This window comes from Leucopleurus acutus (assembly GCF_964270905.1).
Source record: "Leucopleurus acutus genome assembly, chromosome: 12".
NCBI classification, from domain to species: domain Eukaryota; kingdom Metazoa; phylum Chordata; class Mammalia; order Artiodactyla; family Delphinidae; genus Leucopleurus; species Leucopleurus acutus.
In genome coordinates, this window is record NC_139154.1 from 61,450,670 (window position 1) to 61,474,839 (window position 24,170).

Consider the following 24,170-nt stretch of genomic DNA (forward strand, 5'->3'; position numbering starts at 1 on the left):
AAAGACCAAAGGAGCTTGCAATTTCAATAGAACATTAAGGCCGTAGAACAGCTAAGTATACAATATCCAGTTTTAAATTGGAGAATTTTGGGTTTCCCTGGTGGCGCAGTGGTTAAGAATCGGCCTGCCAGTGCAGGGGACACGGGTTCGAGCCCTGGTCTGGGAAGATCCCACATGCTGTGGAGCAGCTAAGCCCGTGCGCCACAACTACTGAAGTCTGCACACCTAGAGCCTGTGCTCCGCAACAAGAGAAGCCAGCGCAATGAGAAGCCCGCGCACCACAACGAAGAGTAGCCCCCACTCACCACAGCTAGAGAAAGCCCGTGCGCAGCAACAAAGACCCAACACAGCCAAAAATAAATAAATAAATAAATGTATTAAAAATAATAATAATAAAATGGAGAATTTTGAGAATCCTAGTTGAAAATGGAATGGAAGGCAAAGTTGCTAGAATCAATCAGTAGTCTTTTTAAGGTTGCCTAAAACCTGAGAGTAAACTGGGTATTGTGGTGGAAAAAAGACTAAAAATCTTAGAGAGAGAGATGAGAATAACTGGTTTGAGTGTAAGAAGAAAGATTTTATCCTTGAAAAAGAGTAATAGCCTACATTCTATCCTGAGATCTTATGTGACTAAATGGTGGAGGTCATGCAGGATGACATTGCTCTCAGTAAAAGTGGCTCCCTGTTAAAAAGTTGAAGTTTTTATTGTTAATGGATAATATAAGAATAGTAATATAGTAAAATATCACATAATCAGACTCCATTACTTCAGAATTCTACTTGTTGGAATTGGAATCCAGCTGAAACCTTTGACTTGCCTATGGAAATTGGATTTACTATAATAAATGAATACTAAAACCAAAGACCTACAAATTTAGAGGTATCATTTTCTAAATAGTTAGTGATTAAAATTGTCCATATCAACTCACAAAAGGATGGTTCCAAGGACCTTTTCTTAACAGCTGTTGGTTAACATAGTTATCTGTGATATAGAAAGATAGTCCCAATTACTACATTTGTGTTACGTTTCCTCCCTTTCTCTTCTCCTTTTCCCAACATAGCAACCGACTGTAGGTTTTACTGTCTCCTGGGCTGGGTCTGGAGATACAATATGTGTAAGAACAGTGTGTATGGCCATATGGTAAAATGGGACAGGAGAGACAAAAAGAATAACTCATAGTTAGTCCCCTTCTTCTTTTTCTTTTTCTCACTACAGCTCCTCTTCCCAGCCCCAGTAGTGGGCCTTGGAATTCATTCAGCTTTACCTCAAATTGGTTTTCCTCAAAAACACAGATATATTTTATCCTCAAGTCCCATTTGCACCCAAATATACAGGTCCACTTTGCCCTTTTCTATGGTACATGAAAAAATTAGAGGAAAAACATTGAAAATAGTCTTTTTTCATATACACACTACTATATATAAAATAGATAATCAGCAAGGACCTACTGTATAGCACATGGAACTCTACTCAATATTCTGTAATAACCTATGTGGGAAGAGAATCTGAAAAAGAATGTCACTGAATCACTTTGCTGTACACCTGAAAGTAACACAACATTGTAAATCAGCTATACTCCAATATAAAATAAAAATTAAATTTAAAAAAATAGCTTTTTTCAATCTCATTTTTCCTTTCTGTTTAAGGACAATAAAACTGAAAAAATATCCAGAGAACCATATACTTCCTTCAAAGTAGAAGGTTATGAGAGGAAAATTACAGACCTTGTTCTAAAATCAGTAGGCTGGGAGCAGAGAGAGATTCTTTATTAGCGTAGCACGTAGTAGCAGTAGAAAGAAAACTAGCTAGGCCTGTCAGTCTCTGAGTTCCACAAAAAAAAAAGGAGGGGGAGAAAGAAAAAGGAGGTGACAGGGAACCAACCTGAGGTTCCTGAGACATTCCCCTGGGGATTTTTTTATATCTGTGACATCACTTTATTCCACTTCACACCCCTTTTCCATGCATAAAAACTAAGAATTGAAGACATTTATTAATTAGCCCAGAGTCTGCAGAGCTAGCAGTTGAAATGGGTTCTCTGATTTCAGTTTGATGATCTTCCAAGTATTTCACTGTCATCCTTAGTGTGAGCAAGTGGCCATATGTGCAGTTGGAGGCATCACGGTGGATGGACACCAAATTCCCTCCAGTACTGACACCTGGCCTGAGCGCTGTAGCCAGTGTAAAGTAGATCACCAGTTTATGATAAAAGAAGATAACTCAGGAACAGCCAGATGGAAAAAATGCACAGGGCAAGGCCAGGGAAAAGGGCCCGCCAAGAGCCTACATGCCCTCCCCAGGCGCACCACTCTCCCCGAATCCCCATGTGTTCACCAACCCAGAAGCTCCTGGTTAAGGATTCTTAAGAAAAAAGAACAGTATTATCAGTTGCCCTCCCCACTTACCTCTCTTTTCTTTTTCCTGGGCACATTTTTTTCAGTATCAGAAATGCCAGGAACAGTATTATATTATCAAAACAGTGACTTAAATTGTTGACATATTATCCTACCACTCTGAGCAGAGTTTGGGTATAAATGCACTCTTCATTAGCCTTAATGTGCAAGGTGAGAGGCAGGGAGAGGTTCAGAAGTTGTTTTTATTTTGGTTTTCATCTGAAAAACTTGTGGCTTAGCCTTTGTGCAGAGAAAATCTGCATATGCACGAACAGAAAACAGAAAATCTAATCTTGTAAACTGCTGGGCACATGAAATTTGCTACATGATTGACCCTATTATGGGCAAACTTGATGAGAATTTTGTTTCTTCCTTTATATTTGGGGTTTTGAGCTATGTAAATATGGCTGGAAAGGATTTGGTGAGTTTAGTGAAATAAATGTGTAAGCCCAGATCAGAACAGATGTTCATAGTTTCCATTTTTAAATGGAATCCAGTTTGCATATTCCCTAATATGATATTTGTGTACCATGGCAGTCTTTATCAACCAAAATTTGACTATACTGTGATACTGCATCTGAAAAAGGGACTTTGAGGGATTGCAGAAGTATAATTTCACAGCTAATACTTTTATTCTAGTAAATAGGAGACAAATCAAAACTGTGTTTTATGCCTCATAAGGAGCTCTCTAGCTTCCAAACCATTTTTTCCTTACCTTAAGTGTAATTTAACAGGAATCTTCAAAGTAATTAGTATTTTCTGTTCTCTTTTTTTTCCAGTTTTATAACATTTTTAATGTATAACCTTGTCTAGCTTAAGGTGTACAACATAATGACTTGATATTCGTATATATTGCAAAATGATTACCAAAATAAGTTTAGTTAACATCCATCACCTCACAGTTGTTTTTTCTTGTGATGAGAACGTTTAAGATCTGTTCCCTTAGCAACTTTCAAATATACATTACAGTATTATAAACAGTAGTCACCATCTTTGCGTTAAATTTCTAAGTTTGTACCTTTTGACTACCTTCACCCATTTCTTCTACCCACCTCCCCCGCCTCTGACAACCACCAGTCTATTCTGTTTCTGTGAGTTTATTTTTTTTAGATGCTACATATAACTTAGATCATATGTTGATAGCATTTGTCTTTCTCTCTCTGACTTTTTGCACTTAGCATAGTGTCTTCACAGTCTATTCATGTTGCATATGGCAGGATTTCCTTCTTTTTTATTCCATTGTATATATATACCACATTTCCTTTATCCATTCATCCATCTATGGACACTTAGGTTGTTTCAGTATTTTCTATTTCTTATGTGGGTATAAGGTATTTGTTATTTCCTACATATAGGAAATGGTTCAGAATTTTTCTTATATGAAATAATTCATAATTCTTTAAGTGGGGGAGAGGAAGTTGAGAGTATCAACACCACCATTAAAATGTTCATTATTCTGAAATCTTTGCCAGGTTTCTTTAAGAAATACTACCATTTTACCTGATCTCCAAATAATCAACATGGACCCATTTGCGCATTGCTAAGAATATAACATAAATTTCAAAGTCTCCCTGATGTTTGATTCTGTAGTTAAACAGGCACAGAAAGCCCTCCAAAGGATCTTTATTTGGCAGTCAAGGTAGACTTGGTTTTTACGGAAGCTTGTTTCTGCTAGAGTTGAGAAGAAAGGGGGGATTTGCAAGTAAGCTTGGATGGACTTGGCCATGATTGTGCCAGGAAGTACAATAGGTTTGTAATACAAGGATAATTATTTTTCTTGGCAGGTATTTCAGACATTATTTGGCTTAAATTAAAGTGTCAGAAATATAGACCCATGAGAAGGAAATCTTGGATTATAAATTATTTTGTGGGTAAATACTGTGTAAAGCAAGCTTTGGTAACTTGTTTAAATTTAAAGCACAGACATATTTTTAGCTAAATTAATATAGGTCCTCCTCAGGAAATAACTATCCTGGGGTGGTAGGAGGCAGAAAGTGGGTATCTCACCATGTTGATTACTTATATAGGGTATTTTTATTCTTGATGAAGCATTTGTTCTTCAGTTTTTCATTTTCTAAGACTCCATTTTTCTAGGAAGATCTTAAGTGTTTAACAAAGTATTTGTCATGTTTAGAAGTAGGGAAAACTGAATTAAAAATAGAGAAACTGTATTTAACTTTCCTGCATTCTGATAGAGAGCTATGAAATGCCACACCTCTGCGTTTTGTAATTTCTTACATGGTACCGTGGTACTTTCAGATTACTCTTGTTAATTTGACCATGCATGAGAAAAATAAGCCCTTTGCCCCCACTTTTCCCCCCACTTTTAAATGCCCAAGCAAAGCCAGCAATACTCTCAGAAAATTCACATCTCTCAGATGTTCTTTCTCTCTTGGTCACATCAGAGCTATGCTAGATAATTGGCTGGCTATCCTGCTGGGCACAGTTGTGTTGTTCAGTGTTTAAAGTATTTTTACGTGATGAATGTTGATGTGAGCCGAGGCAGTTGACCTGAATAGCAAGTTTGTTGGAGTTCTGCTCCTAGCGTTGCTGAATCAGGCAAGCCCTACTCCAAAGTAGGCAAGCCCGTTCCTTTCTCCCTGCCAAATATACCCATCTATTAAATATTTGTACCACTAGCAGCCTCACACTGAGTAATTTTGAGAGTCAGCTGTAGCATAATTTTTTTTTAGGAAACCAAAACTCTACAAATTTTAATTTTAACAATGTAATGGCAGCTCAGATAGATGAGTAAAAATGAACAACCTCAATAACAGCTTTACTGAGATATATACTTCACATACCATAAAATTCACCCTTCTAAAATGTACAATTCAGTGATTTTTAATATATTCACAGAGTTGTGCAGTCATCACCACTAACTTCAGAATATTTTCATCATCCCAAAAAGAAACACTGTGCGCATTAGGAGTCACTTCCCATTCCTCTCTCTCCTCAGTCGCTAGCAACTGTTTGTCGCTTTTGGTCTCTGTGGATTTGCCTGTGTGGGATAGTTCATATAAATGGAATCATGGAATATGTGGTCTTTTGTGACCAACTTCTTTCAGTAGAACCTTAATGTTTTCAAGGTTCATCCATGTTATAGCATGTATTAGTACCTCATTGCTTTTTGGGGCTGAATAATACCACATTTTGTTTATCCATTTAAAGTTGATGAAAAATTTTATTAGAAAATGAACAATTTTTTTTGCAGGTTTTTGAGGTATAATTGACATATAACATTGTGTAAGTTTAAGGTATACAACAAAATGATTTGATATATATATTTTTTAATTTTTTTTTTTACAGTTCACATTTTTTTTAATACATTTATTTTTTTTAATTTAGTTTTGGCTGTGTTGTGTCTTTGTTGCGGTATGTGGGCTTCTCGTTGCAGTGGCTTCTCTTGTTGCGGAGCATGGGCTCTAGGCACAAGGGCTTCAGTAGTTGTGGCACGTGGGCTCAGTAGTTTTGACTCACAGGCTCTAGAGCGCGGGCTCAGTAGTTGTGGCACTCGGGCTTAGTTGCTCCACAGCATGTGGGATCTTCGCAGACTGGGGATCAAACCCATGTCCCCTGCACTGGCAGGCGGATTCTTAACCACTGCACCACCAGGGAAGTCCCCGATATATGTATATATTTTAAAATGATTGCCACAATAAGTTTAGTTAACAACCATCACCTCATACAGTAGAGGTTTTTCTCTTGTTCTGAGAACTTTTACGATGCACTACCTTAGCAACGTTTTTCAAATGTACAATACAGTATTGTTAACTATAGTCACCATGCTGTGCATTAAATTCCCAAAACTTATTTATCTTATAACTGGAAATTTGTACCTTTAACCACCTTCACCCATTTCCCCACTGAACTTTTTTATTATTATTATTAATTTTTTATTTATTTATTTATTTTTGGCTGCATTGAGTCTTCGTTGCTGCGCACGGGCTTTCTCTAGTTGCGGCGAGTGGAGGCTACTATTCGTTGTGATGAGCGGGCTTCTCACTGCAGTGGCTTCTCTTGTTGTGGAGCATGGGCTCTAGAGCACAGGCTCAGTAGTTGTGGCGCACGGGCTTAGTTGCTCTGCATCATGTGGGATCTTCCTGGGCCAGGGATCGAACCTTTGTCCCCTGCATTGGCAGGCAGATTCTTATCCACTGCGCCACTGGGGAAGCCCCCCACTGAACAATTTTTTTTTTTTTTTGCGGTACGTGGGCCTCTCACTGTTGTGGCCTCTCCCGTTGTTCAGTGTGGGGCCCCACTGAACAATTTTTAAACTTGTAATTTTTTTCATTTCCAAGGGATCTAAGGTGTATTTATTAACTGACGTTGGTCATACTTAAACCACGTTCTACCTTGCCATTTTGAACCTGGTAACTAATTCTGCAAGCTCTCATCTTCTAAAAAGTTTTTCTCTTACTCTAGCAGCTTCACTAGCTGAATGAAGAGCTTCTCTGAGTAAGGCATCATGAAATCTTATGTTCACCTTTAAGAAAGAGGCTCTGATTATATTTTCGTACCTGCCTTGTCCCTTCCTGGGTACTTGTGAAGTGCTGAGAGCATACAAGAAAACTGGGCTGTCATTCAGCTATCACATTGGTGTGACTGGATCAGTTTTTAAAATACTTTTCTGGTTGGTCAAAAGCCACTGCTGCAAGCTGCCAGTGCCTCTTCTGCCTCACACCTTCCCCAGTATCTCAGCAAATAAAAGGGGTTACTATCCCTGACAGAGCAGAAGTCCTCCAGTTCAGCAGTGGTTAAATGTTAAATATTATGACTGTTGCCTCGAGAGGAAATGAAGGCTTTTTTTGCAAACGTAAAAGAACATTGAGTAAAGAGACTTGAGTCCTAGTCACAGCTTTGTCACTAGCTAACTGTGTGGTATTGACTAAGCCAATTCTATACCTATGTCCTTAGTTCTAAAATCAGAAGAGTAATAATACCTACCCTAACTACCATGTAAGATGATTATAAAAGGTAGTAAAGTTCTGAGGTTAATATACCCTCTGTTGTCTGTGGAATTATCACTGCTTTAGTCTACCTTTTTGTAAGAATGTATTTTGAAATATTTTCAGAGTAACTGATTATTGACATAAATGCAAAAGGTTGTATTAAAGCTTTACTACCTGCCTTGCAGAAGACTTGCTGAAAATAGGTTTTTGATTGTTGAGTCATTCAGCAATCACTCTACAGTTCTGCTAAAGTTTTCTTCCAAAAAGACTCTAAAATCTGATGGAAAATGTTATCACTCACGTTCTTATTTTACTCCTCATCATATTAGGTGTTTATCAGATCAGCAAACAAATCAAAGCTCATGATGGCAGTGTGTTCACACTTTGTCAGATGAGAAATGGTATGTTATTAACTGGAGGCGGGAAAGACAGAAAAATAATTCTGTGGGATCACGATCTGAATCCTGAAAGAGAAATAGAGGTAAGGATGAAAACGGAACATAAAAATTTTTAAATATTAAACCCTCTAAACTTATGTCTTTTGTCCCACATTGAGATAACTTACACTTTTCTGAGAAATTTGGTGCACATTCTTGTCATTTCATTCCCTCAAAATGAAAAAAAAAAAAAAAAAGGACTATTCACTAAACAAAATAGTTTGAAAGAATAAGAAAAATCAGCAGAATAATTAATTTGCTTATTTATTTCTGAGATTATATTTTTAGTGACCCAAAAATATAACCATGTAAACTTAAAATTTAACAGACATTCATTGAAAACTATATCCTACTCCAAGGTATACAAAATGACCAGCTTAATTTTAAAACTTGAAAATAATAACAGTGGGCTTAATGATAATTGCTATTTATCTACATATGTGTCTGCTTCATTGCATGAACCAAGTGTATCCATAAAACCTGACAGGTATTATGTGCTCAGTGAAAGTTTGTTAACTGAACTGAGATCTCAGGAAGTGAAATGGGTTAAGAATAGTATTTTAGTCAATGATTGCCAGAGCAAAGGCAATTCACTCAGTTTAATATTGCTTCTGTTTGTTGGTGACTTAAATTTTGAATTTATGCTCAGTCTTTTCTACTCATAACGTGCTTTGTAGACAAAATCTTCTCTAAAAAAGAGGATTCTGATAGTACTGCTCTTGGGTTTCATTTCCAAGAAGATATATCCCCATATTATAGATAAAGAAATTTGTCTCAGGCTAAATGACTTACCCAAAATAATATAACCAGTAAGTAACAAAACCAGATCACAGTCTTCATGTGGTCTATCAGAACTTATTCCTTTATCCCCTACTCCTAATCATTAACTCTTGAAATCATATAAAAATATGAATTTAAAATTGAACCAAAGAATGTTGTTAATGCATTATAACTTCTGTGTAATAAAATGTAATTGTCTGAACAAATAATTTATTAGTATAAGATTACTTTCAAATTTGGAATTCTGTCATTTATTACCACATAATTGCATACAGCTATAACTACGGTCTTCAGGTGGTAATTATTGCATGTTAGTATGTGTATGGTGACTTTACAAAATTTTTTTTAGGTTCCTGATCAGTATGGAACAATCAGAGCTGTAGCAGAAGGCAAGGCAGATCAATTTTTGGTAGGCACATCACGAAACTTTATTTTACGGGGAACGTTTAATGATGGCTTCCAAATAGAAGTACAGGTAAGCTGTATGATTTTAACCATTAACTGAGTATTTTTGATGATACTCTTTGTTTCTTATAACAATGGGTGTATTTCATTTTCAGGGTCACACTGATGAGCTTTGGGGTCTTGCCACACATCCCTTCAAAGATTTGCTCTTGACATGTGCTCAGGACAGACAGGTGTGCATGTGGAACTCGGTGGAACACAGGCTGGAATGGACCAGGCTCGTAGATGTGAGTAAAACAGAATGTGATTATAATCTTCCCACAGAATCTCCCTAAAATGGCAGATGGTAGCAGCAAAGCAAATAGGACTCAGCATTGGTTAAAACCAAGTGTATTTCTATAGTTCAGTAAAGGGGAAGGGGTGGAGGGAGAGTGTTTAGTCACAAAGTACATGAACCCACTCCAAAGTAGCAAATTAACAGGACAGAAGCTCAGTTTTTCTGTCAGGTTCAGTAGTAAAAATAAAAAATATTTCACATCTTTATGAAGTATTAATTGTTATGGATATGTTTAGGTCTCTGGTGGTGGTGCAGTTGGGTTCAGTAAGTACTGCCCACTAACAGATTCTGCTCTCTTCTTTTTGAGTTGGTCTCTTACTGTGTTTTCTCCCTACCCCACCCAGATAGCCACCTTTTCTAGCCTAAAAGGTGTATACACGTTCTTTGCAGACTCTAAAGAACTGTACAAATGTTTGTTGTTATCCTTACCATTGTTCCACTGCCTAGCCACAAGCTGGTGGTCCTTCCCCCTCACCACTCTGCCAGCATGTCCCCTTCCTTCTCTGAAATCCTTTTTCCTCTTAAGTCCATGTGGTATTACCATTGGCTACAGTAAAGTTGATTGAGATTTCATGTTTATGTGAAACAAGTTATTTTCAAATATGTTTTGCCACTATTCCCATAGATCTAGGGAGACTTTCTCATGTACTCCCCAACAGTTGTCTGTCTCTCTTCTAGGAACCAGGACACTGTGCAGATTTTCATCCAAGTGGCACAGTGGTGGCCATAGGAACGCACTCAGGCAGGTAGGGTCTTTAAGGGAAATGTGAGCTGAGTAATCTCAGTGGTGGGATGTTTAACCATTATTCAGGAATGTTCTCTATCTGATCTGGAAAATTAATCTTTTAAGTGGCACAGTTTTATGCTTTTTGTTCTTTTCTTTTATGTATACTCATTTAATCATTCAGTAATTATTTGAGCACCTACCGTTTGTTAGACAGTATTGTGGGTGTTCAGGCTACATCAGAGTGCAAAGCAAAAATCCCTGCCCTTGTGGAGCCCACATTTTAGTGTGTGTCAGGGGTGGAGGCAGAATGAAAAATAAGCATTATAACTAATTAAGTTAGCAAATGAAGAGCTATGGTGGGGGAGGGTTGAGCATAGGAAGAGGGAACTGGAAGGGGTGCAGTTGCAAAATGATAAATAGGAAGGTCAGAATAGTCTTCATTAAGGAAGGTGACAGTTCAGCAGACTTGACCTCCTTTGTGAAATTTTCTGTGGTATCGAAAATTTCTCTCGTTATCTTTTAGGGAAGGAAAATGAACCTGAAATAACCCAGTTGAGCTTTTGTTTGTGCTATAGCTTTTTTCTTTTTTAAATGCTACACAGGTAGATAAATAAAGGTATGTTTCCTGAAATTGTTATTAATTACTTATCTTTGCAGACATTGTATAGTACCTTTCGAAGGTTATTAGGTAATATATATTATTATCTGTATTTTTTAATTGAGTCCTTTTTATTGCCTCTGCTGGTAAGTAGCCCTCATCACAAATAACTTAATTTCTTTTTTAAAGAGGCAGAGGAAAAAGATAAAGTAAATTTTCAAAAGTTAAACCCATAGAAAATATGGAATGCTGATTTCTAATGAAGTAAAAATATTGTGAACACACTTATATAAATATTTTTATTTATGTAACAAATATTTCAAATCAGCCAGTTTATTTAATTCTAACTAAATTTAACAATGTAAAGTTGTTTTGTAGCAAGTTTTCCCCTTTGGCTCTTGGATACAAATTAATACCTCTAGAAAGTCAAAACATATTCAAAATCCTCCTCATATATAGTGCTCAGAATCATGGAAAAATAGATCTTTAAGGTAAAGATAAACTTTGAAATGTGGACATGTAACTGGAGGTACTATTTGAGTGGTTCTGAAATAGTGGAATTTTAGAATTAGGCTGCTTGGGAGAGTAATTGGTGATGACTTGCAAATACAGATGGCTTTACTATCTCAGATTTCCCCAAAATACATGTCAGTAATAGATTATTACTTAAACTTGGACTAAACAGGCATCTGGCAGGTCAGATCTGTTTTGGGGGCAGCTGAACAAATATCACAAATGCTAAAATCAATGAAGTAGTAAGAATAAGAGCTACCCTGTATTCAGTATCTGATGACAGACCTTGTACTAAATTCTTTTCATATAGTACTTTAAGTCTTCACAAGAATGCAACAAAATGTTCATTAATATCTCCTTTGCACAAACAGGAAACCAAGATCCATAGAGGTTCAATCATTTGTGATTGAGCTGGGATTTAACTCAGGTTCTATATAGTTCCAAAGCTTGTCTCTTTCCACTACTCCACCAGTACTCTTTTGAGATGTGCTTATGGTGTTTGTAGCATTACTTAGAAATATTATAAGGAAAGTTTATCTTTGAAGGTTAAATCACTGGCTGACATAGTATTTTAAAAGCATTTACTGTGTATAAGAAGGAGTTAAACACCAAGTGGAGTAGTAAGGGTTAGAAGGACTTGAATCATTAAGACTCACCACTTCATTGGATGAATGTGCAATATATACATACACATAAATACAGTTTGCCCCAATTTGTAATTAAATTGCACTGAAGTTACTTTCTAACGTTTAGTGTTACTGTGAAGTCATCATTAGCAAGCTTAACAGGAAAAGTCACTTACTTTAAGTGACTTAAGCTAAAGCTAAGCCAATTGTTTCCTCTTGGAGTTGAGTAGAAAACACCTTATGAATGAAAGTGATAGGATAACTAAATAAAAAGTGGAAAAAAAAATCCTTTCTGGTGTGGAGTTGGGGATTATTTAAAATCTAGGGGAGATGTAGTTATCAGTGTTCATTTTATACTTAATTCCTGTCTTTGGTTTCACATCTGGTTAGTCTGTTGTTTCTTAGAGAACTTTCTCCTTTATTATTTTTTACATGGATCTGTGAATATGTGGCTGTACTGTCTAAAACAGAAAATTCCTCAATGTAGCCATTCAGATTATTATCACTGACCCTAAGCCTAAAAAAAGTCACACTTAGGGCAAGGATTTTTGTTGTTGTTAGTTTAATACAACACGTGTCCAAATTGTTCATGAACCAGAAAAGCTGACTAGCAAAATGTTTAAAGATGTCTTCATGTCCATATGTAGAAATCTTCTACTTCTTGTAGTCAAGAAGTAAGGGCTTCCCTGGTGGCACAGTGGTTAAGAATCTGCCTGCCAATGCAGGGGACACGGGTTTGAGCCCTGGTCCAAGAAAATCCCACATGCCGCGGAGCAGCTAAGCCCATGCGTCACAACTACTGAGCCTGTGCTCTAGAGCCCACGAGCCAGAACTACTGAGCCCATGTGCCACAGCTACTGAAGCCCATGTGCGTAGAGCCCGTGCTCCGCAACAAGAGAAGCCACCACAGTGAGAAGCCTGCACACCGCAACGAAGAGTAGCCCCTGCTCGCTGCAACTAGAGAAAGCCCACATGCAGCAATGAAGACCCAATGCAGCCAAAAATAAATGAATAAATAAATTAGTTTTAAAAAAAGAATTAAAAAGAAGTAAGCACAAGTATGAATAAATTATCACAGTGATTTAAAAAAATATCATTTTAAAAGAATATGTTACTAATATTTCTAAGAGAAGAAAATTCAATGCATGGCCCTAAGTGGACATAGTACTTCCTTAACATTGCTAATCCTCATATAGTAAGGAGTCTTTTTAACAGCTTTATTGAGATATCATTCATATATCATAAAATTCACCCATTTACAGTATACAATTCAGTAGTTTTTAAGACGTTCACAGAGTTGTGCAACCTTCATCACAAGCTCAATTTCAGAACACTGTCATTAACCCACAAAGAATTCCTGTACCCGTTAGCAGTCACTCCTCATTGCTCCCACCCACTTCCAGCCCTGAGTAACTGATCTACTTTCTGTTTCTATAGGTTTGCCTATTCTGCACCTTTCATATAAATAGAATTATATAATATGTGGTCATTTGTGACTAGTTTCTTTCACTTAACCTAATGTTTTGAAGGTTCATCCATGTTGTATAGCATGTGTCAGCATTTCATTCCCTTTGTCACCAAATATTCCATTGTGTGGATATACCTCAAATAACCACTTGAGTTATAGTCATACATAAGTTTTTGTATGGACATATGTCTTCAGTTCTCTTGGGTATATACCAAGGAGTAGAGTTAACTATGTTTAACATGTTGAGGAGCTTCCAAATTGTTTTCCACAACAGCTACACAATTTTACAATTCTACCAGTAAAGTATGAGGGTTCCAATTTCTCCACATCGTCGCCAACCCTTGTTATTGCCTGTGTTTTGATTATAGCCATCCTAGTGGCTGTGAAGCACTTTTTCATTGTGGTTTTGATTTGCATTTCTCTGATGGCTAATGCTGTTGAGTATCTTTTTTATGTGTTTATTGGCCACTTGTGTAGCCTCTTTAGAGAAATGTCTATTCATATCCTGTGCTCATGTTTGAATTGATTTGTTTTTTTATTGTTGAGTTGTAAGAGCTCTTTATATATTCTGGATACAGTACCTCATCAGGTAACATGATTTGCAAATATTTTCTCTCATTCCAAGGGTTGTCTTTTCACTTTCTTGATGGTAATATTTGTTGCACTGAAGTTTTAAATAAAAATTACATAATTTATATAAATTTACTATATAAAAATGTAGTCCCATTTATCTATTCTTCCTGTCTTTTGGTCTTCAGGATTTATTCCTATGGTTTTTTTCTAAGAATTTTATAGTTTTAACTCTTACCTTTAAGTCTGTGATTCATTTTGAGTTCATCTTTGTATATGATGTGAGCTCATCTTTGTATAGATATCCAGCGTCATTCTTTTGCACGTGGATATCCAGTTGTTACAACACTATTTGTTGAAAAGACTTTTCTTTCTGCACTGAATCATATTGACACCCTTGTCAAAAATCAATTGACCATAAACATATAGGTTTCTATCTGGACTCTCAGTTATATTCCATTGATCTCTCTGTCCATCCTGTGCCAGTACCACAGTCTTGATTATTATAGCCTTGCAGTACGTTTTGAAATCGGGAAATGTGAGTCCTCCAACTTTGTTCTTTTTCAAAGCAGTTTTAGCTATTCAGGATCCCTTGAATTCTACATGAATTTTAAGATCAACGTGTCAATTTCTACAACGAAGCCAGCTGGCATTTTGATAAGGATTGTTTTTTCTCTTTATAGATCAATTTGGGAACGTCACTATTTTAACAGTTTAATAAGCCTTCCAGTTTATGAACAGGAGATGTTTTACATTTATTTAGGTCTCCAGTTTTTTTCAAAGATGTTTTTAGGGTACAGATTTGCACATTTGTTAAATTACACCTAAGTGTTTCATTTTTTTGGTGCCATTTTAAATGAAATTGCATTTCCATTTCCAGAATATTCATTGCTGGTATATGTAAATACAACTACCTTTTATATATTGATCTTTTATCTTGCACCTTTGCTGACCTATTTTCTTAGTAATAGTTTTTTTTAGTGGATTCCTCAGGGTTTTCTGCATACAAGATCATGTAATCTGCAAATATAGTTTTCTTCCTTTCCAGTCTGAATTGTTTTTTCTTTTTCTTGCCTAATTGTCCTGACTAGAACCTCCAGTATAATATTGAATAGAAATGGCAAGAGTGGTCATCCTGATCTTGTTCTCTATTTTAGAGGGAAAGCATTCAGCCTTTCACCATTAAGTATAATGTTAGTTGTGGGTTTTTCATAGATGCCCTTTATCCTATTGACAAATTTTCTTTCTGTTGTTGAGAATTTCTAATCATGAAAGAGTGTTGGGTTTTTCAGCTGCCTTTTCCAGTCTATTGAAATAACATGGTTTTTGTCCTTTATTAATATGGAGTATTACATTAATTGATTTTCAAATGTCTAATCAACCTTGTGTTCCAGACATAAATCCTACCTGGTCATGGCATAGAATTCTTTTTATATATTACTGGATTCAGTATGTTAGTATTTTGTTGAAGATTTTTTTCATCTATATTGTTGAGGTACATTGGTCTGTAGTTTTCTTGTGATGTCTTTGGTTTTGCCAGGGTAATACTGGCACTTCAATAAGGCTTTAAATAAGACCTGATATCTCCTAAACCGAAATGAAGCCTTAAAGCATACAAATGGATAAAAATTAGTATATACTGGTAATTGTTAATCATTAGTTATCGAGATTTTAGATTTGTTGAACCATTGACTATATAAGCCATTTAATTAATAAATTGCACTTAGGCATACCACACATTTTCAAATATAACATTCTCCCATTTTTTTAAATTTGTGTTTCTTGATGGAATTTAAAGTTCTTCATGAAGCTCACAATACATGTGAACCTGAGCCGTTATGAATTTGAAAGTTTATAATCTCTGAATTATTGGTAAAATACATTCTACTTGATTTTTCCAAGACCCCAATTAATCATCCTTTCCCTTTTTTAAATAAATATTTATATATGTATATATTAATTTATTTATTTTTTGGCTGCATTGGGTCTTCGTTGCTGCACATGGGCTTTCTCTGGTTGCGGCGAGCGGGGGCTACTCTTTGTTGCGGTGCGTGGGCTTCTCATTGCTTTGGCTTCTCTTACTGTGGAGCACGGGCTTCAGTAGCTGTGGCATGCGGGCTCTAGAGCACAGGCTCAGTAGTTGTGGTGCATGGGCTTAGTTGCTCCGCGGCATGTGGGATCTTCCCAGACCAGGGATCGAACCTGTGTCCCCTGCATTGGCAGGCAGATTCTCAACCACTGCGCCACCAGGGAAGTCCCTCCCTTCCTTTTTTTTGAAACTAGTTTCTCAAAAGGCGCTTTAATCTTTATACCACTTGCAGGCCTTAGAGAAACCACAAATATATTTGCCATCCCATCAGGATGTCAGGTGTCAGCTCAGACAAAATTCCCCAAGCAGTTTGCACAGAACTTTACTCTTTTCCTCGTTGGACCCATTTCTATTTCTAAACCACCATACACTATTTAAGAAAGGAGTTTTTGCCATAGTCATTTTATAGACTGGTAAATGGAGGTGAGACACCCAGAGGTAGGGAAATCAATAGACTTGAAATGATGATAGGGAGAATAAAAAGCAAAGATTAAAGTTCAAATTGTTTCAAAGAAAGAAATCCGTGGACTTGAGTCAGTATATAAAACATACTATATATAACCATACTGGAATGGAAAGGGGAGAGGGCAGACTGAGAGAGGTGACTTCAAAAGAGACCCCAAAGTTTCTGATCTATAGTGACAGCTTTGACAAGGAAGAGCAAGCTGGGAAAATGCACCTGGTGAGCAGAAAGGTAAAAAATTAGATTTAGTTTTCGATGTGGAATTACAGAACGTTAGACCTAGAGAGACTTAAGTGATCCAGCTCTACTCATCATTTTTTTTGAATTTTTTATACAATTTTTAAAGGTTAGTTTTGATGATGACTGTAACCTTGGCAAACCAGCAATGTAGCTGAAGTACTGTTTCCAAATTCTACTGTTGACTAGAAAGGTTCTGAGTGTAAGAAATGCTCCTTTAGCTCAAAAGGGAGATGTTAAAGACATATTAGCACTAGCTGAGACTTTATTCTTAGACATAATTAAAAGAGAAAACTTCTAATTAGAAAAGAATAGCTTAATAATTTGATGTTGCTGAACTTGGCCCATCGGTACTCCTGAGCTCATTTCCCAGGGTGTACAGTGTCTTTGAACTCTATCAGCATGAATCTCCTTGAGTTCTGCCTTGTTATAATTCCAGCTCAGAGTCACTCTGTGCTCCTACAAGTTGTAAAGCACTAGATGCAGTGAGTGACACAAAAGAAATATTATATAAGACATGGTCTCTACCCCAAATAGCTTATAACCTAATTAGATACTACATAAAAAGATATAGAGCATGTCATATCAGTAGTTTACTTGCATAAGTATTACTTGCATAAACAGGCAGTAATGCTTGAAGATCAACAGAGAAATTACTGTGAGCCTGAGTGGTCAGAGAACACTTCACAGAGGAGGTGGAATTGGTCCTGCCTTGACGGAGTTCTGAGATTTTGAAGAGGCAGTGAAGAGTTAGGAGCTTATATCAAGCAGGAGGAATGGATTGAGCAAACACAAGAAACTATGAGCTAACTGGACTAGAACATTCCTAAAGGCCTCTTGATTGCTAAACAGTGGAATCCAAACTTGTTTAGCCTGGCCCTTAAAGCCCATTAAAAATCTTTCCCCTCACCATTCCAGCGAGAATGGTTAAGTCGTTGTCCTTCAGATACACCTCAGCCCTTTTTGTAGTTTCTTACCTATCCCTCTCCACCTATTTATATCCCACCTCTCCTTGCCACATTTGATGTGATGAAATCCAAGACCACCCACATCCTCAGTGATTGCTCCCTGCTCTGAAACCTCATAATCCTTAACTGTGTCATTCATTTTACTTTAAACTATTTACCACTTTATGAACTCACTCCATCTCCCCTGTTGGGTTATAAACGCCAATTCTGCCTCCTTTGCTGACTTCTTTCTTCTCTAGATCCTGAATGTTAGTGTAGCTCAGGCAGAGAGAGCACTTTCCATGGGATCACACCCTTCCCTGGTGTGATGTAGTGAAAAGCCCAAGGGCTAGAAGCTCTATCCTGGCTCTGCCACTAACTAGTTGGTTGATGACTGGCCAAGCGTTTTGACATCATGGGATTTCAGTGTTCTTATTTGTAAAATAAGAGGGTTGAATTGGGCTTGAATTGGGCTTTTCTTTCCCCTGACTTTGACTTTATGTTTTTCCGATTATAAAAGCCACATTCCTATTCTTATAAGGAGAAGCTTCATAAAAGCAGTTGGGAAAAAGTTATAAACCTGCCACCAGAGGATACACTTTATATTATGATGAATATTTTTTAACTCATATTATGAACACATATATATTCATTTAGGGATTGTAAAGTATGATACTTTCCAGCTCTGAAATCTTATGATTCTCTTTTTGCCACTAAAGAAATCAGTAAGTGTCTTTTTTAAAAAGTCATCTAGTTAATGGTGGTACTGTGTATGGGTACTTGACTCACAAGTCAGATTAGTTTAAATATATGGCCAAAGATTTCCCATCTCTGATGCTGAGCAATGATATTAAGAAAGATTCTTTAAGTCCTTTAGGCCCTATAGAGCCCGGTAATGATTGCAAATTACCTTACAGCAGAAGCTTGGTTTCAATGTGTATAATCTAGACTAGAATGAGAATGCAGGTGAGCACAGTGAAAACTTAATATTTATTTCTAGAAAATTCCCTTTGCTAAAGGATTTGTAATCCTCTCCATACTTCTGTTAAGGATAGAGGTCCTGAGCCAGAAAGTCTTTTCTGAAGGTAGAACGTAATTCATGCAGTGAAAAGGGTGGGAGCTTTAAAATTATTGCTGGGGATCCATATGGAAGTTGTATACTTTTAACAGCAAAGTTATTATTACTAAAAATTCCTTGCCAAAAGTGCAAGAATTAATCTCTGATATGTAATTAAAGAAATAGAAAAAGTAGGTAGGGTTTTGTTGTTGGTTTTTTTTTTTCTTTTTTGAGAGCTGCCATCTCTAACCAGTAAATGACTCAGAGTTTTAGGTTTCTACATATTATACCAACAGACATTCTGGGTTTTTTCATTACTTTTTTTTGGCTGACTGTGCGGTGTGCAGGATCTTAGTTCCCCAACCAGGGATTGAACCCGTGCCCCCTGCAGTGGACGCACAGAGTCCTAACCACTGGACCTCCAGGGAATTCCTTTTTTTATTACTTTTAAAGGGAGTTTTCAAAGAGATAAAATTGTTTGCAGTTTCCATAGGAAGATTAAACTGAACTGGAAATAGTATCAGTTGAGGCTTCTCCAAAATAAAAATTGGTGATTTTAAATGCCTAAGAAAGTATAGTAAAGTTTCTATAAACTCATTAAAAACTTGAAACCTCATACCTACAGAGCGGTGCTGTGTCTCATTGTTCTTTAGGTATGTCTGTTCAGTCCAAGTTGGAATATTTTGTTTCCTTACTCTGAAAAGGTGGTTCACTTGGCATCAGCTTTGGCATTTCTTGGCTCTAGGAGTTCCATGGTGGCAGCCATCAAAACTGATTAATGAATTACATTCTCAGAAGAAACCTATAATCTGTGGATGCTGTCCAGTTGCAATAAGATATGTTCTTCATGCACCTTTTGAAGTGGAAATGATCAAACATTCAGCGCAGGGCTTCAAAGTGCCAGTTTCCTGCTAATAATTGGCTTTTAATAAACTCAGGTATTCACAGATAGAAGCTATTTCTCTTACCCGAGTAGAAGACAGAATTTATGAATTAGGTTAGCTACATAGAAGTTTCAACCCATAACTCACAAATTACTAATTCATTCATGAACATGTTTAATTAGAAAGGGATTTCAGTGATAGGTGAAGAGTCAGGATCCTTTAGTTTTTTATCTTCTACCTTGAATATACGAAGGCATGTTAAGCAACATCACTATTCTCTTTTTTTTTTAATTCTTTTAAGCCCTTTACTGTCTCCTAAAATTTCTCTTTTATTTATTTATTTATTTATTTATTTATGGCTGTGTTGGGTCTTTGTTGCGGCGAGCGGGGGCTACTCTGCATTGCGGTGCGCAGGCTTCTCATTGCAGTGGCTTCTCTTGTTGCGGAGCACGGGCTCTAGGTGCACAGGCTTCAGTAGTTGTATCGCGTGGGCCAATAGTTGTGGCTCATGGACTTAGTTGCTCCGCGGCATGTGGGATCTTCCCGTACCAGGGCTCGAACCTGTGTCCCCTGCATTGGCAGGTGAATTCTTAACCACTGCGCCACCAGGGAAGCCCTAATACTTCTTTTTATCTGAAGGCATAGTGGTCTCTGTCCAGATATTATTTATAATGCTTCAAAATTAAAAGGAACTGTCGTTATGATTGCTGTTACTGAATTTAGTGGTGGAATTTTTCCCATCTGAATAATTAGAAACAAAACTTGCTGCTCTTTTGTCCCATCCAGTTCCATGAGATTAAGACAGTGATTTTAATTTTCTGCTCCTGTTCCATTGTTGCCACCCCAACCACTTCTTCCTACACACTGCACTGCTGCCACATAATTCTTGCTAAACCTTTGCATTTGTCAGGTTCGAGACTTATCTTCTATTTGTTCATTTGTACATTCTATAAATATTTATTTTAGTGCCTGCTCTGAGCCAGGCAGTGCTCACCTCCAAACTCCTCCAACTGTGTGTGCTGTCCATAACCTGCCCTCCTCTCCCTTATCTATTCTTTAGTTGTCCTTCCTTAATTCCCAGTCTTTGCTTTGTACCCAGTATCTCACCATGCTCTTCTGAAGTACCATCTCTTCCTTCAGGTGCTCTTAGAACAGGGCCTGATAAGAGTCACTTATTCTGTAGTTGGATTTAAGTCATTGTTTTACCTGTCCAGAGGCTTTTTACATTTTGACTTTTCCTGTAAATGTGAATGAAGACGTGTTTTTCAAAGAACTTAGAGCTTGCATGTGCAGGGGGTACTGGAGAGGAGGAGTGCCCCCTGCTGGTCCCTTTGAACTCTCACCAAATGAATGGCCCTCTGCCTTTCCCTCCCACCATCATACTGTCCATGCTCCTTCCCACCTCCATGGCAGTGCAGCTGTCACTCCTCCTGCCTCAACTGCCTCTACTTCTTTCCCTCAACATTCAGCTCAACTCATATTCTACATCCTCCCCGAAGGTTTTTCTCTGTCTGCTATTCATTTGCCTTCTGTGAGTTCTTCTGCTATATGTAGTCACCATCGGTGAGATTGGCACTTAATCGTTGTTTTAATTGGCTCATTTCCTTTTTCCTGGCTCTAGTGTAATCTTCAAGGACACTGATAATCCTGTCATTTTCTATTTGGACAGTGCCTCGAAAAGAGACATCATCGGCATTCAGTGAATACCTAAATAGAAATGAGAACATGCCTAGGCCCGTATAAGTATATTTATATTGTATCTCGCAACATTTTGCACTCATCCTTTGTTAGAAAAGGGAAACATGTCCAGCTTAAGGGCATTATTAGAATTTCTTTTTTAAAAGGAAGAAAAAGTCAGCAACCTTTTTTTTTTTCTATAAATGCTATAATATCTGAGAAAAATTTTGATTTTTTACTTCTTAACAGGTGGTTTGTTCTGGATGCAGAAACCAGAGATCTAGTTTCTATCCACACAGACGGGAATGAACAGCTCTCTGTGATGCGCTACTCATTAGGTAGGCAGATTTACTCCCACTCCTGGCATTTGCAGCATTTCTCTGTAATTGCATATTTTCACTTCCAGTAAAGCTGACTACTTTTTTCTCTACTCTCTAGAGTTGTTAAGTATTGAATATGTTTCCCCCAACATTAGATTAAATTCTGCTGCAGGAAACTGCAAAAGATCTGCTAAAGTTAAACAACATTCTAAATCATCAAGCAAACATAAATTTAGAACAAACTGTTACAACTGCATTTGCAATTGAAAACAGAATACAGTGCAATCAAATCCCATTTTCTTGGAACTACAAATACTTAGAATTTTGAATAGGTACTGTATTAGGCTGAATGTTAATCTATTTAGCAACCTTTTCTTTGTATATAAGATAATAGAAAATAAATTATAATATTCAAAATATACAAATTTTATAGGCCCTTCAACTTCTTTAAAATCTAGTTTGATTTTTACTGGTTACATAGTAATGATTGGTCTGTTAATTAGATAAAGTACTCAGCAACTCATGAATTTGATCAATTCGTTTAGCTACTTTGAATACTTCTTTTCATACTTTATTCAAAATGTTAATTAAGTTTCCATGATAGTCGGTTCCTTTTTCCCGCTATTAATATGGTTTTGATCCACATAATTCTTCCCTGGAGTTAGTTCGAGTGACATTTTCTTATATTCAAAAATATATTCCAGTAGTTGTTGGGTCAGTGTGGAGTCCAAATGATCTTTTTGATTTCTTCTGAGTCATTTCAGAGGAAGCTCAGAATGCTATTCTCTGTGTTGAACAAGGAAGGAAAAGTATTTGCTTCAAGCTCTAAGCTTGGCAAGAGTTGTCTTGAAGCAGAAAAGGTTTTCTGTCTTGGTTTGGCTTTTTTCAATGCTGTAATAGCAAATAACTACTGCAGATGTAGCATTTAAAACCCAAAGATCAAATGGACTTTATTGACCATCTGTTACGTGGTGAGTACAATGGTCCTTTGTGAGAGAATATGGTCCTTTCCCAAGAGAATGGACCCTGTAGTTGGAGAGATCACATGTCCTCAGCTGAAATGAGCAATTGTACACTCAGCTTGCCATATGAATACTGTATACTTAGACCCATAAAAGTAGGTTAACCTCCCTGGGGCCAGTCTGTCGCTAACTAGAAGGAGATGAGACTAAGGGAAGAGTCCAAGGCCCGTGAGCATTTCCAAGGAGGGATTGTGTACTCAACCAGATGACCATTTGGTTTTCAAGTATGTTTAGTGATGGAAGGAGTCATTCATTAAACACCAAAGAATAGTTAAGTTGATGAGATTTAACAACATTTGTAAAATATCATTTGGTGTAGGTCCAGTAAAGTGACAGTAAATAAACCTATCAGTGTATTTCTATATTCAACATTTTTTTCCTGTTTCATTCCAGATGGCACCTTCCTGGCTGTGGGGTCTCATGACAACTTTATTTACCTCTATGTAGTCTCAGAAAATGGAAGAAAGTATAGCAGACATGGAAAGTGCACTGTAAGTAGTGAAGTCAATCTATAAAATTGTTGGAAAATTTTATTTCTGTAAAAAGAGAGTTAAATGTTTACATTGATGTATCACCTTTAAACTTAGCAGATTTAAAATTTAATCTCTATCTTTGAAACTGAAATTACCTGACAGTAGAATCTTGCAGTTCCCTGTATGCTCTAGAAAGGTTTCTCCTTTGATGAGAGTTTAATATTGTTACCTCTCTCTCTCTGACTACTAGTTTTAATGCAGTTTCTTAAAGCTATTTTCTTAGGAAATCCTTAGAAAACAATGCTTTTTTAAAATGGAGTGAGTCAGAAATGGAAGGGTATCTCTAACATTTTAATCTCAATGTCCCATGATCCTGCCCATCCTTGACACTCTGCAATTTCCTAGGTGACCTCTCTAGCACTAAACATAATTTATATGGAGGTTTGTCTGTATTAAGAGAATTAATAGAAGCATATTTCCTTTAATTTACTGCATTTCTGATTGATTAGTTTATCATTTTAAGATGAAGATTAGATTCAATTCTAGACATAGTACTTATCTTATGGCAGGCAGTCTACTAACTAGGGGAATGTTCTAGGCCCTGGGGATATGCATAAGATTTGCTCATGGTCCTCAAAAAGTACGCATTCAAGCTGAGAACAGGATGAGAGAGGCAGGAAGTATAGCATAGTGGCTAAAGGGCATGAAGTTGGGATCAGACTACCTGGATTTTAACTCTTGTTTCACCACCCACAAATGTGACCTTGGGCAAGTTATTTAAACCTTCTACTTCAGTCTTCTCATCTGTAAAGTGAAGATAGTAGTACTTTCTACTTCACTGGATTAAAACAAGTTAAGGCATATAAAATACTTACAATAGTGCTTGGCAAATAAAAAGTACTCAGTATATGTTAACTATGAATTTATAGAAAATGAGGTAGTTGGTATCTATGTTACCAGTCAATTTAGGATTAGCAAATTACTTGATGAATTAGTGGCACAGATCCTTTAACAGTCTTTTTTTTTTAATATTTATTTTATTTTTTATGGCTGCGTCGGGTCTTGGTTGCAGTGCGCAGGCTTCTCTCTAGTTGCGGTACGCGGGCTTCTCTCTAGTTGCGGTGCGCAGGCTTCTCTCTAGTTGTGGCACGTGGGCTCTGTAGTTACGGCACATGGGCTCTGTAGTTGTGGTACATG

The 24,170-nt window shown here is 37.0% G+C and overlaps 1 protein-coding gene across 1 annotated transcript in view; it reads left to right on the forward strand.

The window, feature by feature from the left end:
• Nucleotides 1-24,170, forward strand: part of EML4 (EMAP like 4) — a 155,938-nt gene that overhangs the window by 118,847 nt on the left and 12,921 nt on the right. The window contains 6 exon segments of the mRNA XM_082851983.1: nt 7,673-7,824; nt 8,910-9,035; nt 9,121-9,252; nt 9,981-10,048; nt 21,408-21,496; nt 22,894-22,991. Coding sequence (XP_082708109.1) covers nt 7,673-7,824; nt 8,910-9,035; nt 9,121-9,252; nt 9,981-10,048; nt 21,408-21,496; nt 22,894-22,991 — 665 coding nt within the window.